At 46.2% G+C, this 21422-nt stretch overlaps 1 protein-coding gene across 12 annotated transcripts in view; it reads left to right on the top strand.

The window, feature by feature from the left end:
• The window catches only part of KLHL3 (kelch like family member 3), a 161175-nt gene that overhangs the window by 92811 nt on the left and 46942 nt on the right, over positions 1-21422 (top strand). For 10 of the 12 annotated variants that reach the window (XM_064595937.1, XM_064595931.1, XM_064595932.1 and 7 more), the window contains 3 exons: positions 348-510; positions 13615-13724; positions 18762-18881. In XM_064595937.1, the coding sequence (XP_064452007.1) occupies positions 348-510; positions 13615-13724; positions 18762-18881 (393 nt within the window). The remainder of the gene's footprint in view (positions 1-347; positions 511-13614; positions 13725-18761; positions 18882-21422) is intronic. The other 2 variants (XM_064595934.1, XM_064595936.1) reach the window with 1 other exon arrangement.

The following is a 21422-nucleotide window of genomic DNA, read 5'->3' as shown; positions in this document are numbered from 1 at the left end:
CACCTGGCTTTTCGTTAGAAATGCAGGCCCCCAGGCCCTACTCCAGACCTCTTGAATCAGAATTTTAATAAGATGCCCAGAGATTTCATAGATACATGAGTGATTGGGAGGCACTGCTATGGAATGTAGGGATACAGAGACTCTGCTGGTGCTTAGGGCTGCGAAGTGGAGAGTCGTGGGAAATAAGGCTCGGCTGCCCTGAAGGAAGTTTGGACTTAGTTGGACAGGCAGGGGAGGGCCACGCAAGGACCTTGAGGGAGGGAGTGCTCTGATTGGACCAGTGCTTTAGGGCGATGAGGGCCTGCTGGAGGGGATCTGGTGTCTCAGCATGTCACCTTCTCCTGCAGGTGCTGCTCCCAGCGGCCAGCTTGCTGCAGCTCATGGACGTTCGGCAGAACTGCTGTGACTTCCTGCAATCTCAGTTGCATCCCACCAACTGCTTGGGCATCCGAGCGTTTGCAGACGTGCACACCTGCACCGACCTTCTGCAGCAGGCCAACGCTTATGCAGGTAACGGGGAGCCGGGTGCCGCCCCTCTCCCGAGCTTGTGGATTTAATCACCTGGTCTGCGGTGGACTCCTCAGTTGTGAGAAGCGCACTTTCCCATGAAGCAATTGTAACTTAGGGACTCAAGACATGTGGAAAGATAGAAGATAGAAGAGTTGCGCTCATCACCAAGTGGAATAGGATTAATTGCCAGACGTTTGGTACCGACAGTCGTTTTCACAGGAGATCTGAGAAGACTTTGTGGAGGGAGGAGTCATTTGAGCGAGGTCTTGAAATAATCTTTGTTGTTGTTTAAGAAAATTTCGTTCTTGATCGAAGTGTTCTATGGGTATGATTTTAGAAGTCAAATACTACTGCATGTCTTCTAAAGGTAAGCCAGAGGCCCTGTTCTGCCTTTCCCCAGCAGGTCTTCTTCTGTAGGGCCACTCACTCATCTCCAGTTCTGAGAGAATTAAAGTGTGGGTTCTGACTCCACGGAAAGCTGCTTCATCTACTTTTTACCTCCATTTATCTAAATAAAATGTTTGTATCACTATTTCGGACTTACTAGTTTGAGACAGAGCTGTTGACTTTTGACGGAAGTACAAGATTGAGCTTTTATGGACTTTCCCTCATGGATATACGCTCTACGCTCTTCCCCATTGTATTCTCCTAATACCATTTCTACAACTGAGCAGAGTAATAGATTATAATTAGTTTTTTTAAAATCAGAATTTTTTTTTTTTAATCAGAAAGGCAGTTAATAATTGTCTTTTTCAGGCCGCAATTTTATTCAACTTATAATCTTGCAGACATTAGAAAACATCTAAAGAGTGCTGGTTAATAGGGAATGAAGGGTAGCAGAGTTGGTACTAGGCATAGACTATTGGATCACATTGTGCTCCTTTGTTGGGGAGTGCGTTTATTCAATAGTGGCTTGAATGCCTACTGCTAGACGCTTTTTAGGTGCTGGAGAAATCATGAAAAACTAAACAATTGAAGTCTCTGCTCTCCTGAAAAAGAAATTGCCCTTTTCTTTTTTATAGTGAGTGTTCCTACCACTAATTCTTATAAAGCAGATTTTTGTAAGAATTGAACAGTAACTGTTCATCAGATAATGTGCTGATTCCAGTTTGTTTCTCTGCTAAAGCTTGTCATCCTCTTATGTTTTTTAATTTAAATTCAATTAACCAACATATAGTACATCATTAGTTTTTGGTGTAGTGGTCAGTGATTCATTAGTTGTATATAACACCCAGTGCTCATCACATCTCATGCCCTCCTTAGTGCCCATCACCCAGTTGCCCCCATCCCCCCCCACCTCCCTTTCCACAACCCTCAGTTTGTTTCTCAGAGTCCAAAGTCTCTCATGGTTTGGCTCCCTCTCTGATTTTTTTCCCATTCAGTTTTCCCTCCCTTCCCCTATGGTCCTCTGCACTATTCCTTATGTTCCACATATGAGTGAAAACATCTGATAATTGTCTTTCTCTGACTTATTTCACTTAGCATAATACCCTCCAGTTCCTTCCATGTCGATGTAAATGGTAGGTATTCATCCTTTCTGATGGCTGAGTAATATTCCATTGTATATATGAACCACATCTTCTCTATCCATTCATCTGTTAAAGGACATCTCGGCTCCTTCCACAGTTTGGCTATTGTGGACATTGCTGCTATGAACATTGGGGTGCATGTGCCCCTTCTTTTCACTACATCTGTATCTTTGGAGTAAGTACCCAGTAGTGCAATTGCTGGGTTGTAGGGTAGTTCTATTTTTAACTTCCTGAGGAACCTCCATACTGTTTTCCAGAGTGGCTGCACCAGCTTTCATTCCCACCAACAGCGAAAGAGGGTTCCCCTTTCTCCACATCCTCACCAACATTTGTTGTTCCCTGTCTTGTTAATTTTAGCCATTCTAACTGGTGTAAGGTGGTATCTCATTGTGGTTTTGATTTATATTTCCCTGATGTCATCCTCTTGTTTTTAATGGGGTTTTGGGAGGGAGTATAGAGATGGATGTGAATGTTCGGTCCACCATGTTTAGCTGGAAAGAAATCTTCATTTTTTTAAAGACTTTATTTATTTATTTTAGAGAGAGAGAGCACAAGCAGGGGAGGAGCAGAGGGAGAGGGGGAGGGAGACAATCTCCAGCAGACTCCATACAGAGTGCAGAGCCCGATGCAGGTCTTGATCCCACAACCCTGAGCCGAAACCAAGAGTCTGATACTTAACCAACTGAGCCACCCAGGCCCCCCAGAAATCTTCATTGATATTTATTTCAACTTGATGACAAAGAAAGATCATGAGTGGCCCAGGTAATGGGTCTAGTTCTTTTAAACAATAGATTCAGGCAAGGCCCCCTCCTTCCCTTGCAGTGAGGCATCTCATTCTTCCCCCTGCCCAAACAAATACTGTCGATCTTCTGTTCTGTGTCTCCTGTCCAGCCCATGACTGGAAATGAGCTGAGGGCCTGCTGGCTGTCCACCTGCCAGCTTCCTGTGCTGAGAGCCCCTTAGTCTACAAGACACTGAGCATGTGCTCTGTTTCTTAGAATCCTTGCATTCCTTTTTCAACCCCCAGACCCCAGGAGCCTGCATAGATTCTCATTTCTCCCTGACGTCTGTTTCGGACCCAAATGGGGCTAGTTGTGAAGATGATGATTTTTGTGAAGGACGTTCCCCAGTTGGCCCAATTCTGAATTCTGATGACTCTTCCTGACTCTGACCCTTGACTCTCTTGTTTCTCTGCTGTCCCTTCCCTGCCTTCTTTTTCATTCCTCTCCCTCATTTTCTTTCTACTTTTTTCTCGAGGAGCCCTTTCTCTCCCTGGACAGGGCTCCCCAGCCCAGCCTTTGAAGAGGTCACTTTCTTGAGGGACGTGCGCAGGCTTTGCTTTAGCAGGAGCCAAGAGCTTGGCCAAGGCCCGGGTCAGCTTGTGAGCATCTGCTGGTGCGGGGGCAAAGGGAGAGTACTTAGATGCCAGGAATTCTCTTTCTCTCTTCCCTGTCCCGCCCCCAGCCTTCTTCCTCTGCATAACGTGTACATGCACGTAGGGTTTTGTGTTTTGCAGTTGGCTGATGCAATTTTCTGCGGTTTGGGCTCTGTCCTGAAACCCCAGCTTTGACAAGGCTCCCTGCTTCTTCTAGCCTGGCTTTCCCATACTTTCCACAATCTGTGTTTTCTTCCTTTGGCCCTTTCACTGTCTAATGGTGACAGACACCAGTGGGAGAATGGGGAGTATGCAGTTAGAACACATTGTGGGTTTGGTACTCCCTGGTCCTGATGTGGTCACGGGGATTGGGTGCTGTCAGCGTTATGGGTGTGTGTGCACACAGATGCGTATGCAGATACCCTGATAAATTATTTTTAGTTGGCATTTACTGAGCTGTCACTATGGGTCACCCCCTGCTAAGTATTTTAGACACATTATCTCATTTAATGCATGCAGCAGCTAAGGAAACTAAGGCACAGAGAAGTGTAGTAATTGGTTGGGGTCACACAGCCGGCTGAGACAGAGGCAGGGTTCAAACCCAGATAGCATTGACTCCTGAGCCAGTGTTTATAACTACTACGTTCTTTGGCTTCCAGGCTCCATTTGGACACAAGGTAGCCCTGTGGATTGGTAACCAGTGAGTGTTGGTGACTAGAGTTGACATTTTTCATTGGAAGTGTGAGCCTGGAGGACCATACCATGTAGTCACCAAATCCCAGCAGCCAGACCATGTAGACAGATGACCAGCTTCTCTGCTAGACTTGGGGGATTTAGTCATCTTTGGGTGGGGAGGTGAGATGCAGATGTCTTCTGCTCCCCGTTGGCAGGCTGCCCTCTCATGGCACGTGCGAGTCCTCCTACTGTCCCTGGCATGGCTAGCATGACTTCAGATTGAGAGTCTCCTCCCTTTGGTGTAGGCCCTCTATGGAGCCCGTGACGATCTCCTGCTCGTAGCTTTCTCTGTAGCCCTCAGCTGTGCACATTGGAGAAGTCATGGTAATGCAGAGGTTGGTAAGACCTGGATGGGAAGATTTTAGGAGAAGCAGGGTGAAGGTGAAATTGTGAAGTGTTTAGAGAAGGATATATAAAATGATTATCCACACTTAATGCCTCATGCCTACCCACGGATGTGAGTCTGCTTCGTTTTTTTTGGTCTTGTACCTCCTGACTTTAGATGGAACCTGGCATTCTCTGCCATCACTGCCTCTTGAGACAGAGCTGATGGCTTGTCTCAGTCCCATTGTAAGTGTGGGGATGTGGGCACTGACGAGGATCACATACAAGGGGCAGGCAGTGTCAGCCCTTGTGGTCACAGGCTTCCCTGCATTAGGAGGTGTTTTAAACCAAGAAACTACAGGGAGACCTTCCACTTCAGAACTAGGGATCGGACCAGCCGACACTTGGAGCACGGCTTCCTCTCTGTGATGGGGGTAGTACATCCATCATGCTGTGTTTCCAGGACGGCTTCGGGGATGGGAAGACAGGGAGGAGAGCTGCCTGCAGAACTAGGTGTCCCCAGGGGCTGTGTCCCCAGGGCTCCCTGCCGGTCTCATGATCCGCAGTAAGAGGGCCTCCCATCTGGGTCCTGGTGGACAGATGAGGCTCCTCGGGTCACCACGCCTGCTGCTACTTCTGGCGAGAGCCATTTCCAGAGCTTCTGATTTTGGTTTCTCTTTATCCAGTTGCTCAGGCAGGTATGTCCCGCTTCCCACGCCCTTTCTGGTCTCTGGCTAGCTGGCCTCTGCCTGTACTTGTCCACGACCCGCAGCTCTACTTCTGAATTCTATTCTGTTTTTCTCCTCTAACACAAACTTTCTTTTGCTCTTGTTATTGCTTTTGTTACTACTGTCTTAATAGTAAACCACCCCTGACGTTTATAGAAAAAGCAGACAGGCAGAAAGAGCAGGAAAAGCACCACAGTCCTACTCAGAGAGAACCACGGGCAGCATCTTGATATAGAGTCATGCCCATCCTTACCATGGCATGTGTATGTTTTACAGCTTAAACAAAAATCTTCACATGGGGAGCCTGGGCGGCTCAGTCGGTTAAGCGTACAATTCTTGATTTTGGCTCAGGTCATGATCTCAGTGTTGCGGGATTGAGCCCTGTGATGAGCTCAGTGCCCAGTGGGAGGTCTGCTTGAGATTCTCTCCCTCTTCCCCTCCCCCCCGCTTGCTCTCTCTCAATAAAAAAAAAAAAAAAAAAAAAAAATCTATCTTCAGGGCGCCTGGGTGGCTCAGTCGTTAAGCGTCTGCCTTCAGCTCAGGTCATGATCCCAGGGTCCTGGGATCGAGCCTCGCATGGGGCTCCCTGCTCAGCGGGAAGCCTGCTTCTTCCTCTGTCTGCCACTCCCCCTGCTTGTGTTCCTTCTCTTGCTGTGTCTCTGTCAAATAAGTAAATAAAATGTTAAAAACAAACAAACAATCTTCAAAAAAAATCTTAGAGTATTCTGAACACCCTTCCATGTTAGCAGATACATTACTATACCATTATTACTGAAACAAATTTATTCAATAAAATCCAACTCATCATAAACATATACTCATCATAAAAAAATTCAAACAGTACACAGAGTTATAAAATGCAAAGTTAATCTTCTCCCAGGCCTTCTCTCTGAAGGGGACTGGGGGACTGTCTTGGGTAGCCCTATGGAATATATATATAATATATATATATAATATATATATATATAATGCTTTTTAACATACCTAAATAGAAGCATTCTGTACTCATTGTACTTTTTCTTGACTTAATACAAAATCTTGGAGTTCTTTCCAGACCCTTGTGCATGACTGTATCTTATTCTTTTCCTCTGCTGCATCAGATGGATGAACTATATAGTTTACTTAAGCAGTCCTCAATTGATGGACGTCAATGTTACCAATGTTTCCCTCATAGAAAATGCTTAAGTGAGAATTGTTGTACGTGCTATTTGGAGAACACTTGCTAGTGTTTAAGTAGTAGTACGATTGTAGCTGTCCAGTAGTACCAGCTTAGTAGCATAAGGCAGCTCAAAGAGAGTGTGCACTAAAAAAAAAAAAAAGATGGATTTTGCCAAATTGCTCTCCAAAAAATGAAACTATTTTTAAGGTGAGCTCGTGCCTTCTGCTAATTCATCAGCCATCTGGTGAAGGCACTGAGAGGTAGACACAGTACAGCTCTGGGAAGACTGGAGCACCGCCTCTCTCCACCCTGCTGCCTATTTGCTTTCCTGTTTGGAACGGCCCCGTCTCTTCCTGCTGTGGCAGTCCCCTTTGCTTCCTCTGCGTCCAGTTTCCCCCTCAAGTTTATGCCCCCAGATTTTTTGCTGTGATATTTTATTCTGGGGTCGGGGAGGGTTGTTGCATGTTTAGAAGCTGACTGCTTAGACCCTTGCCCCCAGCTGATGGGGTCGCGAGCAGCTGGGAAAGGGACCCTGGCCTTTTATGCAGCCTGTTTCTTACACCTCATTATTGTTTCCAGGACCGCTTAATCTTTAACCTCATCTGCCAGGGCCCAGGTTTATGGGGACTCTGTTGCTTGATAATTGGGCAGCCCTGTACTGGGCCATCAGCAGAGCTGGTTGGGAGGGATGTTAATGGGACCCCATTAATGAAATGGCAATTAAAATTCTTTGGCCATGTTGTTTATATCAGCCTGCCAAAGCTGAGCTGAAGTCCTTCAGCCATGGGATGGAAAAGCCATCGGATTTCATGTGTTCGTGGAGAGAAATAGCCTTCTTTTGACTGAGTCACTTGAGATCGTGGAATGAAGTGATTAAATTAAGGGCGACGAAGATCGTTGACAAATCATTTAAAAAACATGAGTGTCTGACTCAGTGAGGGTTGTCTTATGAAATTGCCTCCTCCGACTTGGCATCATGAAATGATGACAATGATGGGTAATGATGATTGTAGGAGTTTTTCACCCTTTCTGAACACTTGCCGAACACAGGCATGGTGCTGCACATTCCGTAGGCATTACTTCATTTTGGCCACGTGACTGTGAGAGGTGGTTATTATTTCTCCAATTTATAGATGAATAAACAGAAACGCCAGGAAGCGATTATTGTAACTTGCCCAAGATCACAGTTTGTGAGTGGCAGTGCGCGCATTCACAGGGAGGCTGTGAGACCAGAGCCCAGAGCTCGGACAGCTTCTCTTTCTGTGGCGCCTGCCTCACTCCTGCCTCCCCCTGATTTTCTGCTGCTAACTCGAAGGTGGCAAATGAAGCAGGAGTGCAAGACATAGCTAGTTTTTGGAGAATAAGTTTCTTTTAGGAAACTTCCCTTATCCTTCTATTCCCTGGGTAACAGGGAACTCTGGTGTTGAAGCAATAACACTGTGAACAGCGCAGTTTTGATGTAGTTCCTTGGGGTGTGTGTGTGTGTGTGTGTGTGTGTGTGTTAGAAAGGGGGAATTAAGTCACCCGGGAAAGAGAGCTCTTATGCCACCATCCCCAGGGAGGAGAGAGGTAGTAATATTTAGGGTCTGAGGGCTGGTGGTTATGACCCTTGTGGGACATGGTCAAGGTGAGAGCCGTGTTATTTTCTGTGAGACTTTCCCTGCAGCAGGGAAATGGGGAACCCTGGAAGCCGAATCCTGATTCAGGAAAGCTTACTTCTGCCCTCCAAAAATAGGGCAGTAGGGACAGAGAGATTTAAAGCGGTTCTGTTTTATTGTGTTACCCTACTAAAATGTTTTGATTCTGTTTGTGTGTCCACCTGTGTCAGCCTGTCTTTCCTTGGTGGGTGGTGGGGGGGAGGGAGGGGATGGTGACCAGTAGTTAAAGTCAGAACTACTCATTCCTATTCCCTGGGGCTGTTGGCTCTGGAATAATGGGGTTCATTTCATCTGTGCGGGTCAGAGAAGTTATAGATGGGCTTAGTTCCATTTGTTCTGGGCTTGTGGTTTAGATGAACTTGATTAAAGGCTTAGTTTATTTCATCCCATTAAGAGGGAGGAATGGGTTTGGGATTAACTTGGGAGGTTGCCCAAGTCCTAGGCACTCCTGAAGAATGGGCAGGGAAGCGCAGGACATGCAGATGTATGGACACTGAGAATTCAGCTTTGAGTAAGACATACACAAGATAGACCCTGCCCTCATGGGGTTCACAGCCCCAGTATGAAGGAAAGACTGCACATGATAAAACAGCCTGATTAGGGTGATGATAATTTTTATTTTCAGTTTTGGGTTCTTTGGAAACACAGAATATCCCTTCCTCTAGCCTGGTGGGCAGGGGGATTAGGAAAGAATCTCAAATCAGGGGTTAGGTCTAAGATTTGAACCCTGGACTGATGCCAAAGTGTTTAGAACACTACTCTTCTAAGGTTTTGTTTTATTTTTAAAGAAAGGTTTTTAGATTCATATTTTTTTTTTGTCTCTCTACAATAATAACCCTAAGAGGGATTCTTAGGATGCTCTGACACCTATATTGAATTTTACTACCATGGCCTGCTTAGGACGAATTATCATCATCATGGGGACCAAGAATATTTGTTGTCATCATATAGCCTTGGTTTCAAAACCTGGCTCTACCACTTAACTGCTTTGTGATCCTAAGCAGATGGCTAAATAACTTCCTGAGCTTCCATTTCTTGATTTGTGTAATGGGGATATTGATGCTTCAATAGGACTTTGGGGAGAAGTAAGTGCCTAGCACAATGTTAGCTGCTATTAGGAAATGCCCTCAGCTTTCTCCAGGCCTGCTTCCTTGAAAAGGTGGAGCTGTGCCCCTGGAGCTAGCCTGTTCTCATCCTTTCAGCTTTGGGAAGATGTGTGTGTGTTGGTTGGTAGGGAAAGGACGCCAGGTTATCTGGTGGTTTCCCCGCCCCCCCAACCTCCATAATTTCTCATCCAAATGGACGGGAACAGACATATAAAACTTGGAACTTAAACAGTGCTTGTTACTTATGGTAAAGGCTGGTTAATTAGGACTCTTAACCAAAAGTCTTAAGTGGCTTTCCCCCCACCCCTGTTCCCATTCCTCTTACGAAAAAGGAGCAAAAAGAATAGAAGAGTTAGAGTTTATTATTGGAGACCTCCCCTTCAAGGGGCTAGTCCATGGTTAGAAGATACTGTGCTCCCTGCGCACCCCACCTGTCCCCTAAGATCTAGCCTACCTGCCTGTCCATTGTATCTCCTGGAGCCTGGCAAGTTTTTCAGTGAACGTGTGTTAGAGGAATGAAGATATAGCCTAGGCCCCAGCTAGACTGGGCTGTTGTTGTTTTCTAGACATGCTCTGCATTTTCCTGCTTCCATGCTGTCATTTATGCCTGGAGTGCCTCTCCCAGTTGTGGCCCTGTGGATTTGGGGTTGGAGTTACTGGTGCCTTGTCTTATGCCTCTTATAAGCTAGTAGGCTCCTTGTAGGCATCAGCTCTGCTTTCTTCATTTTTGAAGAAACACTGCATCTTGTACACTATACATTAATGGTTATTGACCATTTGCTGTGATCTCGGGAAATGTGAGTTACTTCTATTTGCTTATTTAGTGCCCATACACCTTTATGAAACAGCTACTATTATTAGCCCCATTTAACAGATGAGAAAACTGTGTAGCCTTAGGAAATAGAGTATCATATCACTAGAAAGTTTGTTGTACTTGATGGAATTAAAGTGGGTCTCTAAGGCCTTTGGGGTCCACAGCCTTATCCACAGGACCTGCAGTCCCAAGGGATGTCTCTGATGAAGTGGAAAAGCTTCTCTCTTGGAGAGCAGTGCTGCCCACAGAACTGGACTTTGTGAAGCAGGAACATGGGCTGATGTAATATTCATCCTTCATTTCTAAAGAGTTTCTTAAAGAACTCAAAATGGTCTCATCAATTTACATATTGTCGTCTCTGAGCTTCCAAACAAGCTTGAGACCTAGGTCAGCTATTACAGTCCCATTTTATGGACAATGAAGCCAAAGGCTGGAAAGAAGTGACTGTAAGAGGTGGAGTTAGGACTCAAACCCAGGTCTTCTCACTCTTAGCCAAGGCTCTTGACTGCATTCTCCTTTAATACACCAAAGCAAACAAAGAATCCACAAACAAACAAGTGTTAAAGCTAGAGGATTCTCAGGGAGGTATCTTCTGGGAGCAGAGGTGTTCCTTTCTGGGAAGCGGCTGGGGAGAGGGCTGACTTGAATATAAAGTCTGCTGGGTAACTTGTGTCTCCCAGGAAATCAAGTTGGCCAGAGTAGCCTGTTCCTGCTTTTCTATCTTGTTGAGTGTTGCTAGTAGAAAGGGGGCTCTGGGGGGTCCACCCTGTCTCCTCAGACAGAAGGGGAAGGGAAGGAGTTTCCCTCTTTGCTCCCTTTCTCTGTGTTTCCCTGCTCACGAATCTCCTGGGTCCCAGGGTGCTAGTCCTGGGTGGGAATCTGCTGCCTTTCCCTACCAGCTGCCCCCTCCTCACCAGCTGCTGCTTCCTGGGAGGATTTCTGGAGGGATTTCACTGGGAGGTTCCAGATGGGCAGGACAACAGCCCACTTCAGAAAGAAGGGACCTAGATTCAAATTCTGTTGTGCCCCAGAGCCTGAGAGATGGGGAAGTGTGGGGGCTGACTGTTTCCTGCCTTGATTGATCTTTGAGAATTTCTGGTTTGTTAACCAAGCCACTTAGAATACATATCGCTGCACTTCATCTTCCTTTGCAAAATCCAAGCCCATCTACTTTTGGCTTTATGAGCTTTGTGGAAGTACTTTTCACACCTTGGATTTTAACTTCTTACCTCCCCCTATTTTCTTCATTCTTTTCCCTCCTCCAAATGTCAGGTTTTGGTCAGCCAAAGAAAAGGCAGGGAGACTCTGTGTGGCTCTGAACCACGGGGATGTTAGTGCTGGTTTGCCTGACTCTCCTGCTGAGCTCAGCCTTGGCAGGTCCACGAGTCTTGATGTCCGTCCTGCATTTTGTTTTGGTGTGGTGACTCCACACCAAAATTTTCTCTCCACTATTTCTTGGTGTTGCCAACAGATGGAGGTCTCTGGTCCAAAGACATCTTTTTTTTTTTTTTTTAATTTATTTGTGAGACAGAGAATGAGAGACAGAGAGCATGAGAGGGAGGAGGGTCATAGGGAGAAGCCGACCCCCCGCTGAGCAGGGAGCCCGATGTGGGACTCGATCCCGGAACTCCAGGATCATGACCTGAGCTGAAGGCAGTCGCTTAACCAACTGAGCCACCCAGGCGCCCTGGTCCAAAGACATCTTGGAACAGAAAGGGCATATAGGGAGAATCCTGTTGCTTTCCCAGGCCTCCAGGCCAAGAAGGCATTCCCATCACCCAAAGGAGATTGTTCATTTGTTTTTATTTAAAAATTTTTAGGAATAGACGGTTTAAAAAATAATACGATCTACTCTTAAATATTCCCTTCGTTAGGGAAGTCTTTTAAATGTCTAACCGAAAATCTAACCAAAGGCCTTTTCCTGTTCACATATGTAGAAGCACGGCCAGCTTTTTACTTTATGGCATTTGCTTCCCATTGTAAAGGATCTGCCTTTTAAATTTGTTTTTGTTATGTCCAAACATTCCTGAGTTTCGGGATGGACAAGGCTTAATTGTGGGCCCAGTGATCTCAGTGGGCCGCTGGGGAGCAGGTGGGGAGGCCTTTCTGTCCAGTGAAAGGTGGACCAGATTGTTTGTAACTGGATCTCTGAGAGTAAAATACTGACATTTGGAGGCTCTGGATGAAGGGTGTATGGGAATTCTTTGGGTCCGAAAGTATTTCAACATAAAGTTTAGAATGAGTTTTATAAGAAATGATTTAAGTCTTCTTTGTTTGGCTTTTAAGAAGCCGATGAACGTGAGAGCAGAGCTGAGCATGCTCTGGTTTCCCTTTCCGTCGCGCAGCTATAGCTGTGGCAGACCCGCTCTGTCCACAGCTTCCTGGGCACGGAGCGCTCTGAATCTCACCCAGGGGCTGGCCAGGCCACGTGGGGGTAGCCCTCGCTGGCAACTGGGAGGTGTCGCCTCTAGAATGATCCAAGAAGCTACGAGGACAGAGAGGGGCTGCCAAAGAAAGAAGAGAGGGGGCCGGGAGTCTGGAGGGCAAGGAGCAAAGATGCTCCTGGGGGCAGTGGGGCAGAACCACAAGAGAGCCCCAGAAAGGGGCACATGACAAAGGACCCTGTGATCTCCAGAACCTGCTGCACCAGGAATTGTCAGCTCTTGGGCCAATGTACCTTGGCATAACTTGTGAAAATACTTTCACACTTCCTTTCCCATCACAGCATGGGAGTGAAGCAAGATGAGCCGTTGTATCCCCATTATACAGAGGGACAGTGAGGCCTAGGGAGGTGAGGCCATTGGCTCAGGGACACTTCTTGCAAATGGCAAAGCCAGAATTTGAGTCTAGTTGCCTTCTTTCTGAAGTGTATACTCCTTCACTGACATTTTGCTGTCTCTGTAATAGCAACATGGTGGCCTGGGCAAAGGTCGGGGTAGGAATTGCACTTGGCATTTCCCTTGCGTGGACATCCGGCCTGTGTGTTTTGTCTTGGTTTAGGTGTCTCCAAATTCCCCTCCATCTTAATGGTTCCCCCTGGCCTGCCTCTCATGGACTGTTGCTAGTGGTGGTGGGGCCAGCTGTGTTGCCTCGATGCCTGGACAGATGCTTAGTTGGGCCTCCTTGTGAATCAGAGACTGTAGTAGGCTTGACTTTGGACACAAAAGGATGATGCCTTCCGCCAGCCGTGAAATGTTGACTTCGTACCAGAACCCCCGGAGACTTCCAGCCACACAGCAGTTCTGACCCACTTTTGTTTGGCTGAGCTGCAGGGGGCACCGTCTGTAAATCTGCCAGCTTGCGCCTTGAGGAGAAATGAGCTCAATTAAGTAGGCAGGTCCCAGTGAGGCTTTTTTGCAACGCCATTAATAATCGCAGGGAGCATGGAAAAAATATAACCTCACATCTCTCTGCCCCATTTTCATCTGTGTCGATGTTCAGGGTGGAGGATCACACAGAGGAACGCCTTTGCTGCCAGATTGAGGCTAGTTTCCCTTCAGCCAGGATGTGCTGTCTTTCTGTCTGCCTCTCTGTCTGTCCCTTTTCCTCATGCCTGCCCCCAAAGTGCCCAAGACTCCACTGTGAATTTCACAGATTGCCAGGGCCATGGAAGGGCAGCAGTGTGTTATAACTTTGTTTTCTGAACCTCTGCCTTTTTTTTTTTTTTTTGGAACAGAGCAGCACTTTCCAGAGGTGATGCTGGGGGAAGAATTTCTTAGCCTAAGTCTGGACCAAGTGTGCAGCTTGATATCCAGTGACAAGCTGACCGTTTCTTCAGAGGAGAAGGTACGGCATGGCCCCTCGGTGAAACAGGACCCTCACGCGTGAGGCGGCCATGGGAGGGACAGTGAGACCTTGTCTCTTTTTCAGCGGAAAAAAAAAGGAGCTCATTTTTTTTTTTGTCCCTTTAAATAATTAGAAAAGGACCTTCTGGCCCATGTTCACTACATTTGCTGTCTGGACCCTTTGAGGAAGAAATAACGCTGGTGATGATGATGGTGACAAAGCTGCCTCCATTAACTGGACATTTACAGTTTGCCAAGCACTCTGCTAAGTGCCTTGTTCTCTTCAGTTCCCTCAGCCTTCACCACAGCCCTGTGAAGCAGGCATTGCCCTTGTCCCCACATTGCAGATGAGGAAAACTAACTTGGAGGAGTTAATTAGCTTGTCTGCAGTCACTCGGCTGGTCACTGCAGAGTTGCAGTCTTCCTGTCACCTGGTCTTAGTCACTGTCCCACATGGCCTCTTGGGAACATCATAGAGCATTTAAGCCAGAGCTGACCTTTGGGAAACATCTATTCTAACAGGGGATTGGAACTTTTACTGTTGAGGAAACTGAGGCTCAGAGAAGGGATAGGATCTGTTGAAGGTCCCACAGTGAGTGACTGTGGCAAAACTAGAACCTGGGTCTCTTGACACCTAGTGCCCCAACTCACCGACTATATACCACTTCCTTGGTGCTGCAGGATTGATTTCTGCCCACTGCTTTAGCTGACCCCTGAGGGCTGATCTGTCCTACCTCTAGGTCTTCCTTCTCACTGACGCTCCGCTTGGATTATTCTCCCCTTTCCAATCTCACCTGTTGGAAACCAGTTCCCCTTCCAGTTCTATCAAGAACTTCTTTACTCCAGGAGATGTAGTCTCCTATATTGAAAGTAACATACACTTTGGTGTTGGCCAGTAGGGTCCAAATCTTATCTCTAGTATTTACAAATTAATTGGTGACCTTGGGTGAGATAGTTTGCTTCTTCATCTGTTTCTCATGTATAAAGTGAGAATGGTAATAGGACATACTCCAGGGGTGGTTGTGGGGATTAAATGGGATAAGGTGTGTCAAATGCCTGGTGTCACACCTGGTACTTGGTAGGTGCTCATTCGGTGGTAGCTGAGTTTATTATCGACCATGTGTCTGGAATTTATTCCTTTCTCCTCTGTGTTCCAGAATAATACTCACCTTGTTCTGTTTTTTACTGCAGTTAGTTTTGAGCCCATCTGACCTCCTCCACTTGACCATGAGTTCCCTGATGGTAGCGACCACATCTTACTCTTCCCTGCATCCTCAGAGATGCTCAATACATGTTTCTTGGATTGTCTTAGTCCGCTCATTGTGTCCCAGATTGAGGTCCTTTTCTGGGGAAATATTTAAGGAAAAGCCTTTGAGAGGGATCTTACATTGGAGATGAGTGTCCAAAGCCACATGTCCAGAGAATAGGGTGGCATCACCCCCACCTGTTGTCCTGCAAAAGTTTGATCCAGAAGAAAAATAGTTGTGGATTGGAATCATGGGCTGCCCCAAGACTTCAGAGGGATTTCCAGAAGATTGACTGGCACAACTAGCTGGACTGTCTCTTAGACTCAGTGAGGCTTCTACTTTCATTAACTGATGTGAGATATCACCTGCAGGGTAAAGGATGCCTCTGGCCAGGCCATGGCCTCTTCCTGCTCCAGCCCCAGCAGCAAAGACTCCCTCACTTCTTGCCAAGCCCTATTTAATGTCTTCTCCGGATCGTGCTACTAAATGGGCACAGTTTGAAGGAAGGAACTAGTTAGTTGATTGACCGTGTGGTAGTTGGTGCAGTTGGCCAGTTTGGGGCCTGCTTGAGTGTGTCCTCAGGTGTAGTCTGAGAAAATGTCAACAGCCGTATAAGCAGCAGGATTTGGATCGTCTTGGGGGTATTTGGGTTGAGAGGGGGGACCCTGCTACCTTTAACTCCTGTGGGCCCATCCTGCTCTGAGATCATAGTAAGCTTTCCTCAGGTGAGGGCTTATCTGTGCTTGCTGTGTCAGGGTGGTGGTGCAGGTGGGTTGTTAAGAGGGAGAGGCATTTTAGTGCCCTGGAAACCACTTGGGCTTTGGACTCAGGAAGACCTGTTTCCATGCTCCACTTGATGCTTACTGGCTCCTTGATTTTCAGAAGTCACTGGTCTCTTTGAACCTTGATTTTCTTACATGTAAAGTGGGACTACTAAGAGTACCTCCCTTACGGAGTTAGGAGGATCACAGATACTGGGTGTAAAAAATCAAATATAGTGTTCAGCAGGTGCTAATAAATGGCGGCTGTCATTGTAATGACCATAGTCCTCTGTTTTGAGGCACCATTGACAATGTTCATGGTATCAGTGTTGCCACTGATAATGGTAAAATAAGCCATGGAGTTAATTGCATCTTTCCAGAAGCAAAGAAGCATGACATTAAATCTACGTGCTTAGAACATTGTCTATAGTGGCTCTCATTCATTCATATGCTTACATAGGAGTTGCTTGTTCTGTGTAATTAGAGTTTAGAGTAGAGGTATTTTTTTTTTTTTTTTAAGATTTTATTTATTTATCTGAGAGAGAGAGTACAAGCAGGGTGTTGGGGGAAGGCAGAGGGAGAAGCAGACTCTCCATTGAGTAGGGAGCCTGATGCGGGTCTCAATCCCAGGACCCTGAGATCATGACCTGAACCGAAGGCAGATGCTTAACCGACTGAGCCACCCAGGCGCCCCAAGAGTAGAGGTATTTTTCACGTCAGCGAAGTTGTATATTATATTTGGTTCTCAGAAGTTATTTGTAACTTCAGAGTTATGTGATGCTTTTCATAAGGTAGATTGCTGATGATCTTGATCCCTTTGGTACCTTTAAGGTTGGCAGTATAGTTTTTATAGTTTTTTTTAATTTTAAAGGTTTTATATTTCAGTGACCTCTGTACCCACACTTGAACTCACAACCCCTAAATCGAGACGCATGCTCTACTGACTGAGCAGCCTGGCGCCCCCTAAGGTTGACAGTATAATTTTGAAGCTTATCAAAGAATAGTGGGGTTTGGCCCGTGTTTTCTATTTCTAATTTTATTTCCCCTAATTGATTACCTATTTCTGGAAGTTAAATAGCTGGAAGCTTTTGACAATTGGATGTTTGTTGTTTGAATGCTAGCTCTTAAGGCTTTGAAAATTCTGTGATGTGTTCCAGGAGATTTTGTGATTTCTACTTCCTTTAGTTACATTTCATAATAAGTAACCTCTTGCATATACAATAGCCTTTTCTTTCACTATTGCATTGTAGTGAACTTAATGGAGTATATTTGAAGTAATATAAGGGATCTTAATTTAAGCTAAAATTCAACTGCATTTGATGTTAACATTTGCGGGGGCTGCGTGGCTCAGTCAGTTAAGCATCCAACTCCTGATCTCTGCTTGGGTCTTGATCTCAGACCCCGTTCAAATCCCACTTCAGGCTCCATGCTGGGGATGGAGCCTACATTCAAAACAAACCAAAACAAAACAAAGAAAAAACCCTCCAAAAACATTTGCAGAAAACTGAACTACACTGGTAATCAAATAACCTGTATTGAGCTAAATCCATATTTGAACAGTAAATCAGCTATATTATGATTTACTTCTTTTTCTACAGCCCACAGATTTCTTTTGCAGCCAGATTTCAGATATTGAAATGTGAAAAAACTATGCATCTGAGAATAGAGGAAATGTGGTATTTTATTTTTTTATTTTTTTTTAAAGATTTTATTTATTTATTTATTTGAGAGAGAGAAACAGCATGAGAGGGGATAGGGTCAGAGGGAGAAGCAGGCTCCCCGCTGAGCCGGGAGCCTGATGTGGGACTCGATCCCAGGACCCCGGGACCATGACCTGAGCCGAAGGCAGTCGCTCAACCAACTGAGCCACCCAGGCGCCCGGAAATGTGGTATTTTAGTAATGAGGATTATAAGTGGCTGTGGTTAGGCCCAGGCAGTTTGCTTGTCAGGAGTTTGAAAAAGTAGAGGTTCTGTGGTTGAAGTGGCTGATTTCCAATCCTGCCTCCACTGCTCTGATAGGCTGAGTGACTTTGAGCAAGTTATTTGTCTCCCACCAGAATGGATGCACCATATACAGTCATGGATTTTCTCCATCTTATGGTCACTGCCAGGGTGGTATTAGTATCAGGTTCACGGTAGACACATAAACAAAGACCATTTGTTGAATGAATGAGTAAGAGAACTCTACGTCTCAGTCTTCTCATCTGTAAAAGGGGGGCAATGATAGTAGAGTACCTATCTGAGGATGAAATCAGATGACACGTGAAAAGTTCTTAGCCCACAGGAAGTGTTCATTACTGTAACATGTGATTACTGCTGCTATTATTATTACCACTATCCTCCTCCTCCTCCTCCTCCTGCTCACTGTTGACTGGGGGCATTTCTCAAGGGGGGAAGCTCTTCCCAGAGCCCATGTTAGTCTGGGTGGTTGTGTGACCTGGGGCTTGGTGCCGAGCAGGGACAGAGAGTGGGAGTAGCCTCTTGCTCTCCAACATTCCCAGCTCCCTGGTCCCGGTCTGGGCTTCTCCCAGGGCTCAGATACTGTTCTTCCTCCAACATCACTTGCTGTTACCCGTGCCTCTGTCCTCCACTATTCTCAAGTTCCTGAGGGCTGCGAGGGTGCCCCAGTCATCCTTGTGCCACGGCAGGCTGACCCAGAGCCCTCGGCCAGCTCTGTGGAGCTGCTAAGCAGATATGCCCCGAGTGACTGGGGCCGGATGCCGCCCTAAGCCAGCTGAGGTTGTGGGAATAATTGTCACACTTTTTCAGGGAATAAGGACAAATGTGGGAACTAGAGGTCAGAGGACGCATGGATCCCTGCCATTTTCTCTCCTGTTTTTCCTTCATGTAGTTCTGGTTTTAAAATTCTTGGTATTTGAGGGAAGACAAAAGGACCTGGTAGGAGTTACAAAATCACGAGTTCTTTGGGTGGGACCCCTTCCCTCTGCTGCCCCCTACCACTCCCCTACCCCAGGACAGAGCAAAGGCACACCGGAATAAGCCCTTCACAGTCACCTGTTTCTTCCACAGGGAGTTGTCTGGGCTCACAGCTCAGCCTGTGAGCAGATAGTCTGTTTATTGTATTCGACTTTGAGACCACGGAGTTCACCCCCCACTGTGGACAGCTTCTGGGCCCCAGGGGCAGGCAGGGTAAGCAGCCCTCCAGGGCAGATGCACTCTAAGGAGAAGAGTGGTGACTCTCCAGTTCTAGTGCAGTTTTGCCACGGAATTGCTGGTTCTGAATCTGAATCTTCGCTTTCTTAGCTGGTATGTATGTCTCTACTTCTCAGGAATTCTCTGCCTCCTTATGAAACACTATTGAAGTTTTCAGAATGAGTACTAACGGGGAAATGGCCCACAGTTTAGATACAGGTCAGGAAGACACTGGTTAGGTCTCTTAAACAATTAGTGTCAGGTGTGTATTGAAATGAGAACTACCACTTAGTTTCTCTCTGCGAGATCACCTATTTGATGTGCTGTTGTCCCCTAACCCTGTAATCAGAAGCCAAATTCTGGTATCTTCTGAAATGTCTCCCAGGATCGTTGGTGTTGCATGCCCTCCCGTCTGAACTCCTAGCCTCTCCGGTCAACGGTGGGTAGAGGATGCCGGCTGGAGCTCCTTGACCACTAGGTTAGACTTGAGTGCTTGCTGCCCGGGTCTCACCCAGTGATTTAGCAGGTACATCCTGCTGCCTCGCCAGAGCTGTTGGAAGCCCCACCTTCCTGTGAGGTCAGTAGTTAGAGTTGCCAGCTTCTCGGCTTGCAAACAACCATCTGGCCTGGTCCCTGGTCACAGCATTACTCCTTTCACTGTTCTCCTTTGGAAAGTGCAATTCAGTAAGCACCTATGAGCAGAAATCGACCTTGACTGCCCACCGTTCCCCAGGTGCATTTCACACATCATTTTTTTTTTTTCGAAGTGACATTTGTGTTGAAGTAAGTTCACTGGGACATGAACAAAGTGAAATAACCACTGAACTAGGTCACAGATCCAGTAACAGAACCCCAGAAGTCCCTTCCCGTCACTGCCTCCCACCCCGAGGAGCCTGACTACCATTTTGACTTCTCACGGATCAGTTTTGTCCGTTTTTGAACTTTATGGAAATGGAATGCTGGTGTGTGCATGCTTTACATGTGACTTCTTTGGCCCAGCACGCTGTGCAGCACATCATTTCTACTTCTTGCACAAACTCCCAAGTCAGAGATTATTGTCCCCATTTTGCAGAGGAGGAAACTAAGGCATGTTGACAATAAATAGCTTTGTGGTTTGAAGCTGACTGCGTCTGCTTGCCGGGCCCCTGCTCTCTATGAACGCGTGCCCATCCTGACAGGGAGATGGGGTGAGTGGCCCTTAGGACTGTTTAGGGGCTTGCATTCTGGATACGAAACATGTATCCTTATGTGGCCGAGAGAAGTAGTTGCCTGTAGTCAAAGTTCAAGGAAAGCGCCCTGGAGTGTTTTATTCCAAATTGTTAGGTGGGGAAGACCTCCTGGAAAAAGGAGTATTTGAGCTAAAATTTGGAGACTAAGAGGAGGATTTTGGAAAGCCATTCTGGTTGAAGGGATTGTAGGAATCCAGACGTGGAAGTTTGGGATACCTTATTCTATTTGGGGGAATGGTAACCGATGGGATGAGAGTCCAGGGTCTTTGGTGGGGGTCATGGGAGATGGGGCTGGAAATGGAATAGGTTAGGGGGTGAGGACTTTCTTCTCTAGGTCAGTGTATATCCCACTGTGTGTGGTAAAACGGCAATGTTTGTGAGATGTTCTCAGGTCCGACGCATTTAGGAGACAGTGACCAAACACAGGAACCAGGTTAAGAAACTGAAGGACTTGTCAGAGCTTTTATATGTTAACGAATTCTGTGAAGCTCTGAAGGAGGTTTGGGGGTGTGCGTGATGTGTTCTGCAGGCTCATTTGGTCCCAGAACCTCCTTTACTCCAGAATGTCTCCTGCCCCTAGTATTCTGAGGACCACATTATGGAGAATAGTTTTGAGGCTGATTTTCTTTGGTTGCCCCAGATATTCTATGATTTATTGATTTTCCTTTTTTGTAGTTCTTTTCATTAAGGATGTATAATTTTTGATTATGAGACCATCTTCAGAGGATGTTTTGTCCATGGGAGTCTGGGTTGCCCTGGGCTGTGGAAGTGCACCCCAAGGGCAGGTTTACTGGCTTAGAAACGGTTTCTGTATTCTTTTTTTGTCTTGAGTATCCACTGTACTATCTGGATAATATCACTTCAGACCCCATATCTGTATGTAGTGTGAGCCTGGAGTTTTGATTTCTTGAAGATATATGGTTTTTAACTTCCTGGCTTCCAGGAGATGTTGAGCTCCCTTCCGCCTTCCCAGAGCAGATGGATGGAGTTCATCTAGTCCCAGTACACGGGACTGTAGGTGGGTAACACTGTCCATGGAGAGCCGGTAGCATAGACATTCTACCTGATAAGACACGAGTTCTGAACAATTCAAGTCCATGTCTGAATTGTACGGGCCTGTGACCCATTTTGGCCTTAGCTTCCATTCAGCTGCCAGACTTGCATAATAAATAAGTAAGTAAGTAAATAAATAAATAATAAAAAAAAAATAATAAAAAGAAAGAAAGAAAGAAAGAAAAATAGGAAAAAGAAAAAAAACCACTCAGGCACTTCCCTCTTTCTTTTGACTATGGCTCAAATCTTTATTTGT

Source organism: Mirounga angustirostris, unplaced genomic scaffold, assembly GCF_029215605.1.
Source record: "Mirounga angustirostris isolate CCGP_5_RB_7025 unplaced genomic scaffold, mMirAng1.0.hap1 SCAF_7, whole genome shotgun sequence".
In the NCBI taxonomy this organism is placed as follows: Eukaryota; Metazoa; Chordata; class Mammalia; order Carnivora; family Phocidae; genus Mirounga; species Mirounga angustirostris.
This window is presented reverse-complemented; position numbering and strand designations above follow the sequence as displayed.